The sequence below is a fragment of the Copidosoma floridanum genome, unplaced genomic scaffold, assembly GCF_036245765.1.
Source record: "Copidosoma floridanum isolate Cflo_tuat_1 unplaced genomic scaffold, Cflo_Japanese_pri ptg000034l, whole genome shotgun sequence".
Taxonomy (NCBI): Eukaryota; Metazoa; Arthropoda; class Insecta; order Hymenoptera; family Encyrtidae; genus Copidosoma; species Copidosoma floridanum.
In genome coordinates this window covers 1,337,725-1,354,606 of record NW_028321911.1, presented here as the reverse complement: position 1 = coordinate 1,354,606, position 16,882 = coordinate 1,337,725, and the positions used below count along the sequence as shown (strand labels likewise).

Here is a 16,882-nt window from a genome sequence, read left to right as displayed (position 1 = left end):
TAGCTTAATAACAAAATATCAAGGTGTCTGACAAACTCAACTGTTTCTACTGATCCACAAAACAACTTAAAATTATTTTTTATTCTTATTACCTCTTTACAATAGTAAAAAAATTTTTTATTATAGTTTTTGGTGAATATAAAACATTTTCAGTTTGAGTACATTTAAATAAAAATTTTTAGATTCAAATTAATTATAATAAACTGTCTACGGTTTTTTTTGTTTGATATTTAATTAAATAGCTTTAATTTCTAAGTCTAACTTTTTCTTTTTATCATTCAAAGACTTCTTTTCTTCTTGCTTTTTTCCCATCACCTGTTTCTTGTTATGTTTTGATTTCGATCTCCTTGATTTCTATATCTATTTTTTTTGAGCAACTAAATCTTTCATCTTTTCTGGCATCTTTTTTTTCAGCTTCCTAATCTTCCTTTTGTTTATGGATGTTATACCACAGATCAGATTTGCATGCAGCGATAAATTTTCCTTTTCCTTTAATTTTTTTCTTTTTTTAGGCAAGTACTCTTCAAGTAGTTTAAAAATGTTGTCAAACATTTCCAAAGGTTTACTGCTTTCGCGTATGTTGCATTAATTTGAAGTGTTTGAAACAAAGTAAGAGAAGCAGGAAGAAAGATATTTTTTGAAATTCTTGTGCAATTATTCAAAATAATTTGTAGGGGTATACAATACCAAGTTAAGGTGCAATATTTTCCTCGTTATGAGACACTTTTTGTGTCAAAGGAATACTTTTTGCAGGTGTTTCTTGGGTAAGATCTATGAGGTAAAAAAACCCACATTTTTTATTAAAAAAAGATAAAAAAATTTTCAAATTATATATTTCTATAAAAAGCAACATGCATTAAACTGTATCTCAGGAAAATTTAAATTTAAAGGCACTGCTTGTTCTTTATTTTTGTTTTTTTGGTGGACATCTTTGCCATTTTTGTATACTTAAATCTAAAATAAATAAGTGATACTTTTTGTTGAATAGAGTCTTAAGTTTAAGTTTTCTGTTTTTAAGTTAGTGTGATTTAATATTTCTTACCAGTCAATTTAAGATGGACAATGACAAATCTGATCTTATTAAACAAATAAATAGTACTTTGAACACTACGGAATTGTTTAATACGTTTTAATAACGACTAGTAAAGTGTGCTTCACGATGGGGACAAGATGTCTTGTTTACGCAGGTAATGAGGAATGCGTTATTTTGTCTGTTCCTTTTAATGTACATTTTGACCGACAGTGAACATGGTACGGAACGCGAGAAAATTAATAAAAATATTCAGTTTTTCTGTAAAGTATAGCTTCAATACATGCAAAAAAATTTGACTCCAGGTTCATATAATGCTTTATAATTAATACAGCATGGGTAAAGAAATCCTCTCTCTTCATAGTAAGTGACACTTATTCTCATAAATTTTAGATGCAGAAAGTGCAAGTTCTGAAATTATTTTTTATTTACTTCTCATATCGGTGTATTCAGGTAAAATTTTTAAAAAAGTTTTAAGGATATTTTAAGCTATTTATTGCAATTTTTGTAAACTTATACGTGAGCAACAAAAATTTTGGTACAAAAAATAAAAAACCGTTCCGCCATGGGGACAATTGTCCTTCTTAAGACCTAAAGGAGAAATTCTTACCATCAGTTTCATGGTCTCGCATCCTGAGTAATGAGAATACGTGCGAAGTCTACATCGCAAACACTTTAGATTTTCGATTGGGATTTTAGTGCAGTCCAAAATTATGTAGGTCTTTTTGAAATTATTAAAGCATTTTGGCATACTCTACATTATCTCAGTTTTTGATGGCCAGTAGATTGCATGACTAAGAATGTATGCCAATGAATAAAGAGTAGTAAGAAAATTATGGCTGCAGGCTTGTCGTTTCAGACAAAATATAATAGATGAGCACTTAAGGACGTTCGGTAGTGTTAGCGGGGGGAAACATTTGCGCGGTGAGGGGAAACCAGCGATGAATGAAGATTTGGCAACGTCGTACGGGTCTTAAATGTGTGAGTGTTCATGTACACGCATCAGGTGTCTCTGCACACTCTACACTGTCTGCTCGTCTGCTGCGTGCTGCGTCGGTTACGACATAAATGGGCAAAGCCCTTTAATCAAAAGAGCTACCAGTGTAAATAAAATACTTGAATTTTTAAATGACTTGACAAGTCTCATACAGCATGGGATGTCAGATAAGTAGGATGATTTCTAAGATGAGTGATTCAAACTATGAGCATGTGATTTTGTAATGTGCAAAAAAATTGTATCTTAAGAAGAAATAATAAATTTGAAATTAAAAAGAAAAATAAATAGCGTGTTATTAACATTTACTGTTTTTTATGGGAAGGGGTGGGCGTTCTGTACATACACTCACGCACACACGTAAGCTTGTATTTTATGCGTGAATGCATAAATATCTACAATAATATTGAGATATTTACTGATCAACATCCTGGAACATTTTGAATTTCCCGCCACTTGCGACGTTGCCGTTGCGTTTCGGTCGAGCTTTTATTTAATTTTTTATTTATAAACGAATCAGACGATCGTCGCAAAACTTGGTATACATCAAATTAATAACATTATCTATAACATATAAAAAAATTGGCCAAATTCACTGGCCCAATTTGCTTAAAACTGTGATTTAGTCAGTTCTCCCATAAGCGACAGTGTTAAAATGACTTAACTTTGAAATTCAATATCTCGAAAACGAAACAGAGGAACCTCTTTAAATTTTGACTGGTTTATTGTAACAACAATAAAAACGTCTGGTCAAAATTTCAGAAAAATTCGTTGGAAAATTCAATCACTACCGAACGTCCTTAAAGGTCAAGTGTAGTTTTAATTTGCTTCAGCCCAGTGCGATTCTTGACTCAATTGAATACTTAAATTGTTTATGGTTTTTCTCACATTGCATAACAGCCTCACTCAAATTGTTCAACAACTTGAAAGTTATTCCTGAAAAACTATTCAATTGATCATCTGTCTTCACAAGATGCATAATAGACACATTGTCAGCATCAACACATTTATCTATTCCCTCAGTTTTGGCAGGATTTACTACAACTCTTGGCAAAGATGAAGGCTGACAACAAGACTTTCTTAGATCAAGCAGTATTACTGTTGCTTGCTGATCACTTAACAGTCGCTGTTTTCTTCAATTTTAGTTGATTGATTAAAATCATCGTTGTTACAACCGACATGATCACAAGAAAAAAGTATAGACTCATTCAAAGGAAAATCATTAACTTAATTCAACTCATCATGATTTAATAATGCTTTATCTTCAGCTATTAGTTTGGGTGCCAGGTCGGGTCCCATGGCCTTTTGCTTTATAACGGACCCACCAAAGTTTTTTTCATGTACTTTAACCTGCTGAACACGATTATCCATAATGGGTCACGATCTGGAAGGACAATTTTTTTTCTATTAACAAATTTTATAAACAAATATAAATTTTCGATTTATTGCGTGAAAAAGAACTTTTTCTAACTCTTCAGCTTATGTTGAACAAAAAAGTTTATACACAGTACATACCTAAACCCAATACTGTTCTCGTAAAAAATTCGAGAACTTCAAAAAAATGCGTTTTTTGCTATTTTTAATGGCTTGCTACGGAAAGCCCAATTAATATTTTTCCACTCAACGCCCCTCAAATCGTGTGCACAACATAGTATAAAAGTAATACCTAAAGATCAATTGATTTTGGTTTGTTGGTTTTACCCAGCGAGCTCGACGGTCCGTGCCTTTTTAATGTAACCGACATTTTTTTTTATGTTACACCTGCTTGATACTATTATAGATTGTGGGTCGTCATACCGAAGGTGTTCAATGTTTTGTTATTAACAAATTTTATAAACAAATTGCAAAAATAGGAATTTTTCAAAAAAATTCTTTTTGCTTCTCGAACTTAATTTAAACAAAAAGTTTTGTATAATGTGTATTTGTTAATCCTACATTTTTTCTGCGAAAAAACCGTGAATCCTAAAAAATGCGTTGTATCCGTTTCTTACACAGCTGCAACGTAGGACTATTATTATTATGATTTCTTACGAAAGAGTTTTTAATTCTTTATTTTAGGCTGAGGATGAAGATCAAATCGTTTATTCGTTAAAATCGTTTACTGTTTTTATTCTAATCAAATTAAACCAAATACTCAGTTATAGATATACCACCGTAAGCTGGAGAATTAAAAACTTTTTTATAAGAATCATAATAATAGCATTACGTTGCAGCTGTGTGAGAAACGGGTAGAATGCATTTTTTAAGATTCACGATTTTTTCGCAGAAAAAATATAGGATTAACAGATACACATTATACAAAACTTTTTGTTTAAATAAAGTTCGAGAAGCAAAAAGAATTTTTTTGAAAAACTCCCATTTTTGCAATTTGTTTATAAAATTTGTTAATAACAAAACATTGAACACCTTCGGTATCACGAACCACAATCTATAATAGTATCAAGCAGGTGTAACATAAAAAAAAATGTCAGTTACATTAAAAAGGCACGGACCGTCGAGCTCGCTGGGTAAAACCAACAAAATAAAATCAATTGATCTTCAGGTATTACTTTTTTACCATGTTGGGCACACAATTTGAGGGGCGTTGAGTGGAAAAATATTAATTGGGCTTACCATAGCAAGCCATTAAAAATAGCAAAAAACGCATTTTTTTGAAGTTCTCGAATTTTTTACGAGAACAGTATTGGGTTTAGGTATGTACTGTGTATAAACTTTTTTGTTCAACATAAGCTGAAGAGTTAGAAAAAGTTCTTTTTTACGCAATAAATCAAAATTCATACTTGTTTATACAATTTGTTAATAGAAAAAAAATTGTCCTTCCGGATCGCGACCCATTATGGATAATCGTGTTCAGCAGGCTAAAATACACGGAAAAAACTTTGGTGGGTCCGTTCTAAAGCAAAAAGCCATGGGACCCGACCTGGCACCTAAACTGTAACTAATCTGCACTGATCGAGAACTGTTTTTGCATGTTTCTTCTTTCTACTCTATTTTTTCTGTGGAAAATAGCATTTTTTTGTTTACTGTTGAGTATATTATCCGAAGGTCTTACTGATCAATTGAGTGTTGGAATAACATTAATTTTAAGAATTCGTCGTTTAGGGTTTCTATTTATAATTAATACATATTTGTAATGTAAAATTTTTGCGTTTGGAGGAATTTGACGTTAAATCATACGGTCCATACGTTTTTTTTCTCATTTTGCAAATTGCAAGGTCCGTCACAGCGAAAAAAGGTCAATTTCGTAAGATATGAGGTATTGATTGAAAAATAATACATGAAATTAAGCTATCTGTTGAAAAAAATGAGCTAATTTGTCAATTGATAAATTAACTGATTTGTGATGCCAAATTGTCAGTAAATTTTTTGTACAAAAAATTTTTTCTTTTTTAATTTTCTTTACTAACAATCATTATTTATTTGTATCAAACTATTTGAAGCAAATGATTGTGTTAATAACAATACTATAAAGTTAATATTTGAAAAAAAAATCATACTACGTAAATACAAAAAAAATAGAAGTCCTAATTGAAAAAATCAAAACTTTGCATAATAAAAACATTGTGTTTTCAGTTATTTTGAGTTACTTATGAAAAATTAAAAAGTACAATTTTAAAAAGTTATACATGGTGAAAATTAAAAGTTCTCTGATTACGAAAAAATACAAGTCCCAGAAAGTGCGGAAAAATACAGACCGTGATAAAAAAGTAAAAATTTTCAGGAAACAATATGCATTTTTGGACATTTAATATAGATGACAAATACTCAAAAAAGTTATTTTTTTGGTTTTATTTCTGAGAAATTTACAAGTTCCTTGATCACAAAAAATAGAAATTAGTGCATAAAACTACTAGTCTTTGTAAGTAAAAAAATTAGTAGAATTAATAAAAAAAGTTTAAATTTTTGTGACACACAAGGTGCGTTTTCAGTAATTAGGAGTAGATTATGAATGATAAAAAATATGATTGTTTTTGTTTTGATTGTGAAAAATGCATAAGTTTCGTAATCACATGAAATACAAGTTCCATGAGTTCAAAAAATTACAAGTGCCACAGATGGAAAGTTTTCTAAGACTCGACAAAAAGGTTAGAATTTTTATAACACAAAGTACGTATTTTTCGTGGTTTAAGACGATTAAAAGTCCTAAAGCGGGTATTTTTTGGGGATTTCATTCTGAAAAATAATAGTATGTTACGCAACTAGTGAACGAGGCGAAGAATGTCTTAGATTTCACGTGAATAAACGCCCGAGGTAAAGCCGAGAGCGGATAACGTGAAATCTAGGACATTTCTTAACCTCCAAACGTGGTGCGTATTCTGTTTTTCATCAATCCTGCGCCAAAAGAAGGGATTTACGTCCCACGATTGATGAAAAACAGAATACGCACCACGTTCAGAGGTTAAGAAATGTCCTAGATTTCACGTTATGGGCCCTTGGCTTCGCCTCAGGCGTTTATTCACATGAAATCTAAGACATTCTTGACCTCGCTCACTATGTGCGTAACATTGGGATGTAATATGGGCCACTGGAGGGGATAAGAAATTCAACATGACGCGGAAAAGTCAACGCATACACACGCGCAGCATAGGACTTGAAGGCAATTTTTCCTCCGTGTTTAAATTTTTGATGACAATGAGGCCCGTGCGTTTTTCTAAACTACATTTACATTAGGAAGCAGCTCCCAGTGCACTTCTTTTATGCTCTAGAGCTATGTAACTCACGAAAATCCAAATTAAAACACGCAGCTGATGATAGCTTTCCCGCGTATACATATATCTACAGCAGTGCTTGTATACATGTAGGTACAGCACTCAATCAGTAGCTGCGTATTTTAATTTGGATTTTCGTCAGTTACACTTAGCTCTAGAGTATAAAAAAAGTGCACTGGGAGCTGCTTCCCGATGTAAATATAGTTTAGAAAAATGCACGGGCCTCATTGTCATGAAAAATTTAAACACGGAGGAAAAATTGCCTTTAAGTCCTATGCTGCGCGTGTGTATGCGTTGACTCTTCCGCGTCATGTTGAATTTCTTATCCCCTCCAGTGGCCCATATTATATCCCAATACTATTCACGACCACGAAAAAATACACGTCCCACGAGTATAGTCCTCACAAAAATTATGATTTTAATATTATACAGAATAAACGTTTTAAGGCATTTAAAATCTACTATAAAAACTATAAAAGGTTAATTTTTTAGATTTTGATAGTTAAAATTTGACAAGTTTCGCAATCAAGAAAAAAAACAAATTCCACGAGTGCAAGGAATCACAAGTCCTAATAAAAAAAATTAAAATGTTATTCGTACAAAACATGCATTCTAACGGAAGTTGTAATTTTCAAAGTGCCAAAAAAATACTCTTTTCGACTGTTTAATTTAACTTAGAACTTTACAGAACAAATACTTTTCACAGTAAAAATTTTGGATTTTTTTTAGTCAGGACTTATGTTCCGTCAAGCTGCTGGGAATTGTATTTTATCACTCGACTGGAACTTAAAAAAAATTTTTAAGGGGCGGAAAGAACTACTTTTCTGAACGGTTTCAATTAATTTAAAACTCTCTGGAAGGCACATATTTAACTATAAAAATTTAGATATTTTGCAGTGGGTACTTGTGTAATATACATTAAATGCCTTCAAAAATATGTTATGTTTCCTAAAAACTTTTACGTTTTTATCACGGCTTGTAATTTTTTGCACTCTTTGGGATTTGTATTTTTTCGTAATTACAGAACTTTTAATTTTCACCATGTATAACCTTTTTTAAATTATACTTTTTAAGTATTCATAAGTAACTCAAAATAACTGAAAACACAATGTTTTTGTAATGTAAAGCTTTGATTTTTTCAATTAGGACTTGTGTTTTTCTCGTAGTTAGGTACTATGATTTTTTTTTTAAATATTAATTTTATAGTATTGTTGTAAGCTTACTGATTTGCTTCAAATTGTTTGATACAAATAAATAATGATTGTTAGTAAAGACAATTTAAAAAAAATAAACCAGTGGACAGTGGGTACTTGGGTACCCAAGAAAAAAGTTACACTTTTATAAAATTATGTGACAGATAATATATATATATACACTAGGAGGGAAGATATATATATATATATATATATATATATATATATATATATATATATATATATATATTTCCCCGAGAGGATGTATATATACTACTTCTCAAAATGAAGAAATCATGTCACCGGTATGGACTGGCATAGCATCAATTTTGCTTTCAAAGGAGATGACCAGTCATAGAACTTTTAGAATTCCTTTAGATCTTAATGGTATAGAGAATGCATTTTTAGAATTCGAGTCAGATAATAAAAAATTAATAGAAGTTGATTTAAATATTTGGGATGAGGCTTTAATAATTAAAAAAAAAGCATTGGAAATTGTAGACAGAACGTTAAGAGATTTATGTAGTACTGAAAAATATTTTGGAAATAAATTAATTATTTTAGGAGGTAATTTTTGTCAGATTCTCTCAGTGATAAAAAACGGTAATAGAAAAATTATACTTGAACAAACTATTAAATCTTCACTTTTATGAAACTCATTCAAAATTTTAGAATTAGAAATCAATATTTGTTCTAACGATAAAGAATTTTCAAAATTATTATTAAAAACTGGGGAAGGATGAAATAAAAACTTTTAACATTCCTAAAAATTGCATCTCAAATGATGTATGTTCTCGAATATTTTCTAATATCTACAATTGTTCGATGAATAGTGTTATACTTACATCGCATTACGAGAACACCTCTTATTTGAATAATAAAATTTATAAAGAATTATCTGAAGGAATCAAAACTTACTATAGTATAGATAATGCAACTTATAAAGGGGTTGAGAAATCAGACGATAATTTTTATTTAAATTTTCCGGTGGTAATGTTGAACAATATTCGTGAAGGATTACCACCTCATGAACTAAATCTAAAAATTTATACAATAGTGATGTTACTAAGAAATTTAAGTATATCAGATAAACTTTGTAATGGAAAACGTTTACAAATCACAAAATTATTACAGTATAATATAGAAGGAGAAATAATAACTGGAGAAAAAATTGGATATAGAGTCTTCATTCCAAGAATAACTTTAGACACAGGAAACTCCTCAACATTGCCGTTTATTTTGTATCGTAAACAGTTTCCAATCGTTGTGGCATTTGCTATGACAATAAACAAATCCCAAGGTCAAAATTTCGATAATGTATGTTTGTATTTAAAAAAAACCCTTATTTTCTCATGGTCAATTATATGTGGCTTTATCAAGATGCAAAAATAAAAATAATTTATTTATTTAAGTAGAAAGGCAAAAAAATATAGAAATAGGAAATATTGTTTGGAAAGAGATTTTTACATAATTTATTGACTTTACTTGATGATTTTTATAGATGAATCAGCAATATTTATGGTAATAAATTGAAAGTCACTTATTAATATTTCATCATTCAACAAGTATACATTACATGATGTAAGAAAAATGGTATGGGAGGCCCGTGGGGGGTCTGTGGAGGGACAGGCAAAATCGTGTAGGGGGGCTGGATGGGGGCCGTGGGGGGGTCTAAGGAAAAAGCTAGAAAATGTCAAATTAGCGATGAAAACGGTCGAATTTCAGCTTATTTTTGGGGGGCTGTGGGGGGTCTGTGGTGGGGCTATGTGGAATGCCCCATACAAATAACTATATAATTTAGGGAGATATATATATATATATTTATATCCCTTCCATGAAACGATACTGTGTACAAAAGGTGGTGCAATTTTCTTTGAAATGAGTATTCCTACGTTATTCGGGTGTGGTTTCAATAAATATTTTAATATTTATCAACTGAACAATTATAAACAATATATTAAGGCAAAATACAATATAAACAATATGAAGGCTGGTCAATACAAGACTGTACACTTTCATCGAATGTTTCGATGGTTTCGAAACAACTTTCTATTGGCTTGGTGCAGCTGAAAGGAGGGGATAGGTGAAACAAGACCAGCGTGAGTATAACGACTACCGCAATGTAACTACAAGCATCATGGCAGAGTATAGCTGTATCCAAAACATAACTCAAATATGAGTAATTTTGACTTTTATTGAAAAGTTATAATTAACTTCTTTCTGTTTTTTTTTTTTATTCGGAATTTATTCATGCACACTATGGTGCAAAAATGTGCCTTGGACGTGCTTCATCTTATTGTGATCTTTGAAATTTTTATTACATCCCACACAATGTGGGGGTCCGAGTTCACCAATTCGGTCCTACAGGGGTCGCATTTTAGATGTCACCACCAGTTCTGCACCAGGCCAATACTCCCTATCCAAAATATCAGTGATGAATCAATGCTGAAATAAGTCGTAAATTACATCGTTGATTCTGCGTTTATTCCATGTTGAATCAATGCTGATTCAGCGTTGAATCAACGTTGACTTATTATCAACTGGGGAACATGTTGTTGTAACAGGTTGTAAGCTTCAAAATAATCTATTTTAAGGTAGTTTATCCCCACCAGTGGAGCTCATCCATAACTACTTTTGCTATACGAACGAGTATACATAGATAGTAAAGAATAAGTTGGTCACCACTGGCATACACACATTGAATTCTACATATCTATGTACACTCACACACTCATACACTCGTGGTTAGAAAAGTCTGGCTACGTCGCAGCAATACTTTACATAGCAGTAGTACCACCAGTACCTACACCTAAGTCGATCGTTCCAACTGTTCTGCTGGTTGATTAGGTTAGAAATTCCTTGGTAAACATGAGCAACCAGTATCGCGAGAAAAACGGGAAATACAAAAAACAATTTCTACAAGTACACATAAATCAATCACGTGTATAAATTTCTAAAAATTATTTCGTTAATTCAATTAATATTTTGTTAATTTGCATCAATTCAAACAGCTGTTCTGCTACATCGATACAGTACGTATATCTATATATATATTTCCAGCGACTCATCTCCATGCGACTGCAGTACGCTTTGTTGCCACATATCAGATAACCCACAATTTATTGTCTGCTTCATTTGGAAAATTACTAACTTTCAATTTGATTTATTAAAAAACTGTACGGATGGCATCTCTGTGTGAAATATAGTAGATTCGTCATATATTTTACTTCATGCTCATAATTTTTCATAAGAATTGTAAATATACTTTTTATTTAATTAATCAAAACCTTCGTTTTTCGCGTATCTCGCCTATGCTTACCGTGTTAAAGAGTCCAAATTTGCAGCTTCATATCACGAAAACGGTACGGACAGTCATAATAAAATTTTGAACATTTATGCATTACACTCTAATGAAGTGATATGCAAAGTTTGAAGAAGATTGTAAATAAAGTGATTTTGGGATAAACTACCTTAATTGCAAACTGCAATGCTACCATGAAAAAGGCACTGTTTTTAAGTTAATTACTATTATTGTTTTCAACAAACGCTGATTCAATGCTGAATCAGCATTGATTCAACATGGAATAAACGCTGAATCAACGATGTAGTTTACGACTAATTTCAGCGCTGATATTTTTTATACGCAGCTGCGTACGCTAATAACATCTGTAACGTCACGCTCATATTCATCACATATTCATAACATTTTTTATAGCACAGTAGTACATGCCAGTAAATGTCCCTTCAGGACGTTCATCAAGCATAAGGTTTTTTTGGTAGATATTATTCAAGCATCAATAGTACACTAAAAATACCATAAAAAATACCACAAAAATTAAATATCATTCAACTGGACCCTCTTTCACATGTTCAATTTTAAAAATTTGCAATTTAACATAAATCACTTAAAATTGCACCTATTAGATCTATATGAAACCCGTAATTTTTGTTTGTATATAAAAGATTACTTTTTGATAAACCTGCTTCATTTTCAAATAAATTTATAATTTCTTTTTTCCTTTAACAACACAAGAAAAAAGGGGTCAAGTAAGTGTAAAAGCATGTACGTAGGCTCGTTCATATGAGAAAAATAATTTCCAGCATTCCTGTATACATTTATGCTCCTCCCACCTCTCTGAATTTCGTAAAAGACAAAAACAAAATAAAAAACAAATATTGTATTTATACATTACCAAAAATCTTTTTTTTTTAAGTATGAAAATTGGAGAAACAATATGGAAAATCGTATCAACAATTATTTATTTGTTTCAAAAGAAACAAATTAATGATAAGTGAATTAAAAAATTAATGTTCATTAATATATATGAAAGCCGCTCTGCTAATATACACTAATTTTATTGCTAAGTTTTTGAAAGAAACGTGTACCAAAAATATACATTTCAATAAATAAATTATTTATTGAATGTATAATCGAACCAAAAGTAAATAAAAATTTACATTAAAAATATGTTACGAACTGTACGGTAAGATGTAGTAATCACAAATCATAAATTGGGCCTGCTCATAGCAGAGTGGGTAACGGCCTCGGCTTGTGTGCAAGGGATCGCAGGTTCAAATCAGCTGACTTTTTTTAGCAGTGTAACCTTTACTAAACATGTTTAACTCCCTACACGATCCATATTCTTATCAAAGGATATCTTGAACTTAAGTCAACCGATTAGTGTGAAACAATTTTTTATAGGATCAATTCTTTATGTTTTTTATCTTTTAGTAAGTAATCAGTATAAAGAAAAAAAATTCAAATTTCAGTCGTAAGAGCAATTATATTAAGTTTGAGGAAGGTAACGATAGTTATAGCATGTGGAGTAACGTATTATTTTGGGATCCCCATTGTAAAAGGAAAAGATAAAATTTGCAAAGGTTCCAAACAAATGGATTTTCAAGTAGAAGTTACGACTTAGTAATAAGTTACTGTTTCTAAGGTGCGTTCATAACAAGAATCTGGTTATTGCGGTAAGTACGTTCAGTCTATACGAGGCAAAAATGTATTGATAACAATTATTTCTATACACATTATTATCAATCATTAAAATGTAATCATTTTCGGAAATCCAAGAAAAATACTAGACTTCTTATTTCATCAGTAAATTCTGTGCTTCTACAACTTTCACATTATAGCCATTTTCAATTTTTAAATCAAACAATAAACGTTGTATCAATATACTTCAAAATAAAATAAGACAATAAGGAAAACTTGTAGATATCTGTAAAAAAAGGCTTTTTATTGCTCAATTTTCTCTTTTACTCAATTTTTGCCAACTACGTTAAATTTGCTATTCTGATTTTGGCATGTTAAATTCCAAACTAGTCTTCTAAGAGCCTGAAACCTCAAAAAAATCAATCATCTTTTTTTGGGTAAAATTTGACATTTGAGTACATTTTAGTCGGCTATTTTTTATGCACAATTTTTAATTTTTTATATCCATCATTCAATATGTAATGTGTTTTTGAGAACTCGGAAAATTAAATAACGGCTTTTTAGTGGAAAATTGTTTATTCTTTTCGAATGGACATCTCGTATGTGCCTTTTTGAGACTTGCAAATTCAACATTAAATTTTGATGATTGATAAGAATGTACATAGAAATTATTGTTATTAAAATATTTTTTTGGTACTAACTTTACATTTATCTATTGATTATTTATTTGAGAATTTATCTACTATGATATTTTATGTCCAAAATTTCAACTTAACAAAAGTCCAATTCAAATAACAATTTTCATGCATTTATAAATTTTTCCCAAACTATGTCTCCTTTAACCTACTCTTATTGACTGTAGTCAGAAGTGGTGAATGAATAAATGGATAACGAAACGATAATATATTTGAATCTTAATCAAATTTTTTTTTATTGTATTCATAAAAAAAATCACACGAAAGTCACATCTTTTTCAGGTGAGTATTATTCGGTCGAAATCATCACATACAAATTTGTGATTTTCACATCATCTTTACGAGGTACGTAATCATTAGTTTTTTTTCGTGATTTTTACATGACCTGTCAAGGCCTGGAACGAAAACAACTAAGTCGTTATTTTGTATTTTTGTAATTTTTTACTAATGTTTTTTTGATAAAAAGAAAAAAACATTTTAGTTAAAAAAGAACCAAACACTTTCAAAGACATTTTTATTACCTTCAAATTTTTCAAAAAGCATAAATTTTATAAGCAAGATTTAGATTTTTTAAATATTTATTTAATTTTTTTTAATTTCGACCGAGTAGAAAGTCACGTTTGAGATCGCTGGCATGACCACACCACACATATCTCGATTTTCAGACTTTAAGTTTTAGACTGTATTATTTAGTTGGATGATTCCTTTCAAAGATGAGTATGCCTCTAATTGCTTTTTTCTAATTTCAAATGTTAGCCCTGAAATTGGGTTACGTGGTGTGCACAAATTAACTTACAAATGTGTGGAATATGTACTTATTAATGTATGTTTACATGTATGTATGTATGCATGTATGTGTGTGTGTATGTATGTATGTATATATACGTTATAGCCACGGAGTGCAAATGCATGACACTGTAGACGCAGAGCATTGATCTTTCGTGCAACAATCAATTGTATGCTTAAATATACCTATATATTTTACTATAACATACGGTTACAGTTAAAATAATTCTTGCTTTTGCGATCACTATGCTGCAGACTTTCAGAGCTCCCTTATGTATTTTGTTGAGAATATTAAATTTGTACTAAAACATTAGTCTCAAGACAGATACTTAGTGTGCATTGAAAATGATAACTGATTGTTGGCATACAAATTGAATTATGCTCTCGGTTTAAAGCTTTTATTACTGTCATTATCGAAAGTTAAAATAAAAAAATTAATGCCTCAGTAGATCTAATAAAGAATTTTTTTAACAGTTAGACAAGCAAAGAGTGCACTTGCACACATACATTTTGCATAAATCTTACCTATATCAGCACAATTGAAAATTCTTTCCGGCCCAAGGTCAGCGACACCCTTCTTGCAAAGGTAACTAGAAACATTTCGAAACCATTGGCTAAGCTTATCCTTGGAAAATGTAAGTCTGCTGGCTGCAAAATTTTCGGCAATCTTTACTGCGAGCTTGGGAAATCGTTTCAGATAATTCTCATACCAGGAGCGTCCTGGTACGTTGTTAGGAAACGGATTCTTTCTCTGCGTTTTGATGCAGAGCATCCGCACGCATTCGAGTAAATGAGTTTTGGTAATATTGAAGCCCTCGGCGCTCTGATGAAAAATCCAATCAGCTATGCGCTTCTCCTCAGCAGCGGTGAATATAGAAGTAGGTCCAGGTTTGTCCGAATGAAGGCCCGAGCTCTTGGCCCGTATCGTCGATGCTGGAATCCCGTACTTGCGCACAAGCTGACATATTCTTTCGCCCTTACGTAGGTCCTTTAAAGCGAGAGCTACATTCTCTTGGGGGTAACATAGCCGCTTTTTCTTTGAAGCTTTTCTGTCAAATCTGCTTGGCTTACGAGGCATCTTGCAAATTATGTGATTACGTTGTCAAAATCGGACGATAATAATGGTGTAGACAATAATTTTACTTTCTGATGATCCTCTGCTCTTTTTCCTCATTTCGTCACATACAATACTCTTTTCTCGCCAGACGGCGAACAACTAACGGCCATGGCGATGACTTCTTTCTTTCTAAAGCGAAGAAGAAATAGAGACAGCAAATGAAAGAGAGGGTATGGGCGATGGATTTGTTTAAATCTCTCCCGTGTAGTCAAAAATAGCTCAACTGTCGCACATGTGTGGATCCCTTTTCTACATATGCCTGTACGTTTAGGCTAGTATCATCAGCAAAAGCAGTACATTTAATTTTTTACAGGTAATCACGCAGTACCCTCTATATATTTATCGATAAGAAATAAGTCAGTTAACAATAATTCTTATTTATGCTGTAAGATCTGCAGGTAATATTAGGACATGCAATTTGACCTCAGAGTTATGAAAATTGGTTAACACTTATATTCAACAATACAAATTACTAATGATAATGAAGAAACAATATTACAATTTTTTGATGAAATGAATTTATTCATCGAAGTGATCTTTAATCTTATATTAATTCTGACCCAGTTTGCATCCATTGCATACTTTCTTGTAGAGAGAGCTTTGTTGTAAACAAAGAATGACAGATAAAAAATATGCTAGAAACATGTTTCCGGAAGTCTAGAATCGAAACACGCTACTCTGGTAAAAATATCGATCTCTGTGTGTGTGTATAAGTAAAACTGTGTAATCAGTTATATCTTACAATTTTCTCACTTAAATTCAATCCATATATTTTTTTTACGATCTTCCGAACCAACAAAAAAAATTAGAGTTTTGTTTTTTTTTTCTTTCTATTATTTTAATTGTGTTGATCATTGCGAATCATTTTAACTTTTATGTCAAATTTTCAGCTGTTTATGGTCATCTTAGTATAATTTATATTAAATTATCATTTAAGTCAAAATATCTGGAAGATCAGCCATCTTTCTACAAAAATAATGCATTAAGATAAAAATAAAAAAAGAATTGTGTGGGTGTGTGTTTCTATATGCAAATAGTTATATTCCTTGATTCTTTGGACGGATTTTGATTTATGGCAGTTCGAAGAAAATTGAAGTTACCTACCTCATCGACGAGGTTGATTTGATTTTCCAGCTTAATAATATTAATTATTAAATAACTAGCCATTTCAACAAAAAAAAAGGGATTGTAGCACTTTCTTGACATTCTTAAGAATTATTCTAGCCAAGACTCAGTAAGATTGATTGAGAACAAGACGAGAAAGACGTAATATCAGATGTCAAACGAATGACGCATTATCTGATTTTTTGTCTTTCGTTTCCAAATCACAGTTAATGTAACTTAAATCAGGATTTCTATATTGTTTCAAAAATGTAATAACTTTTCATTTGTCAATACATTAAATTAAAAGAGTTTATT

The 16,882-nt window shown here is 31.2% G+C and overlaps 1 protein-coding gene across 1 annotated transcript in view; it reads right to left on the bottom strand.

Moving 5' to 3' along the window:
* Positions 1 to 15,538, bottom strand: part of LOC106643282 (uncharacterized) — a 200,031-nt gene extending 184,493 nt beyond the window's left edge. Inside the window, exon 1 of the mRNA XM_014358361.2 lies at positions 14,872 to 15,538. Within this exon, the coding sequence (XP_014213847.2) occupies positions 14,872 to 15,424 (553 nt within the window). The 5' untranslated portion in view covers positions 15,425 to 15,538. The remainder of the gene's footprint in view (positions 1 to 14,871) is intronic.
* Between the last annotated feature and the right edge of the window lie 1,344 nt (positions 15,539 to 16,882).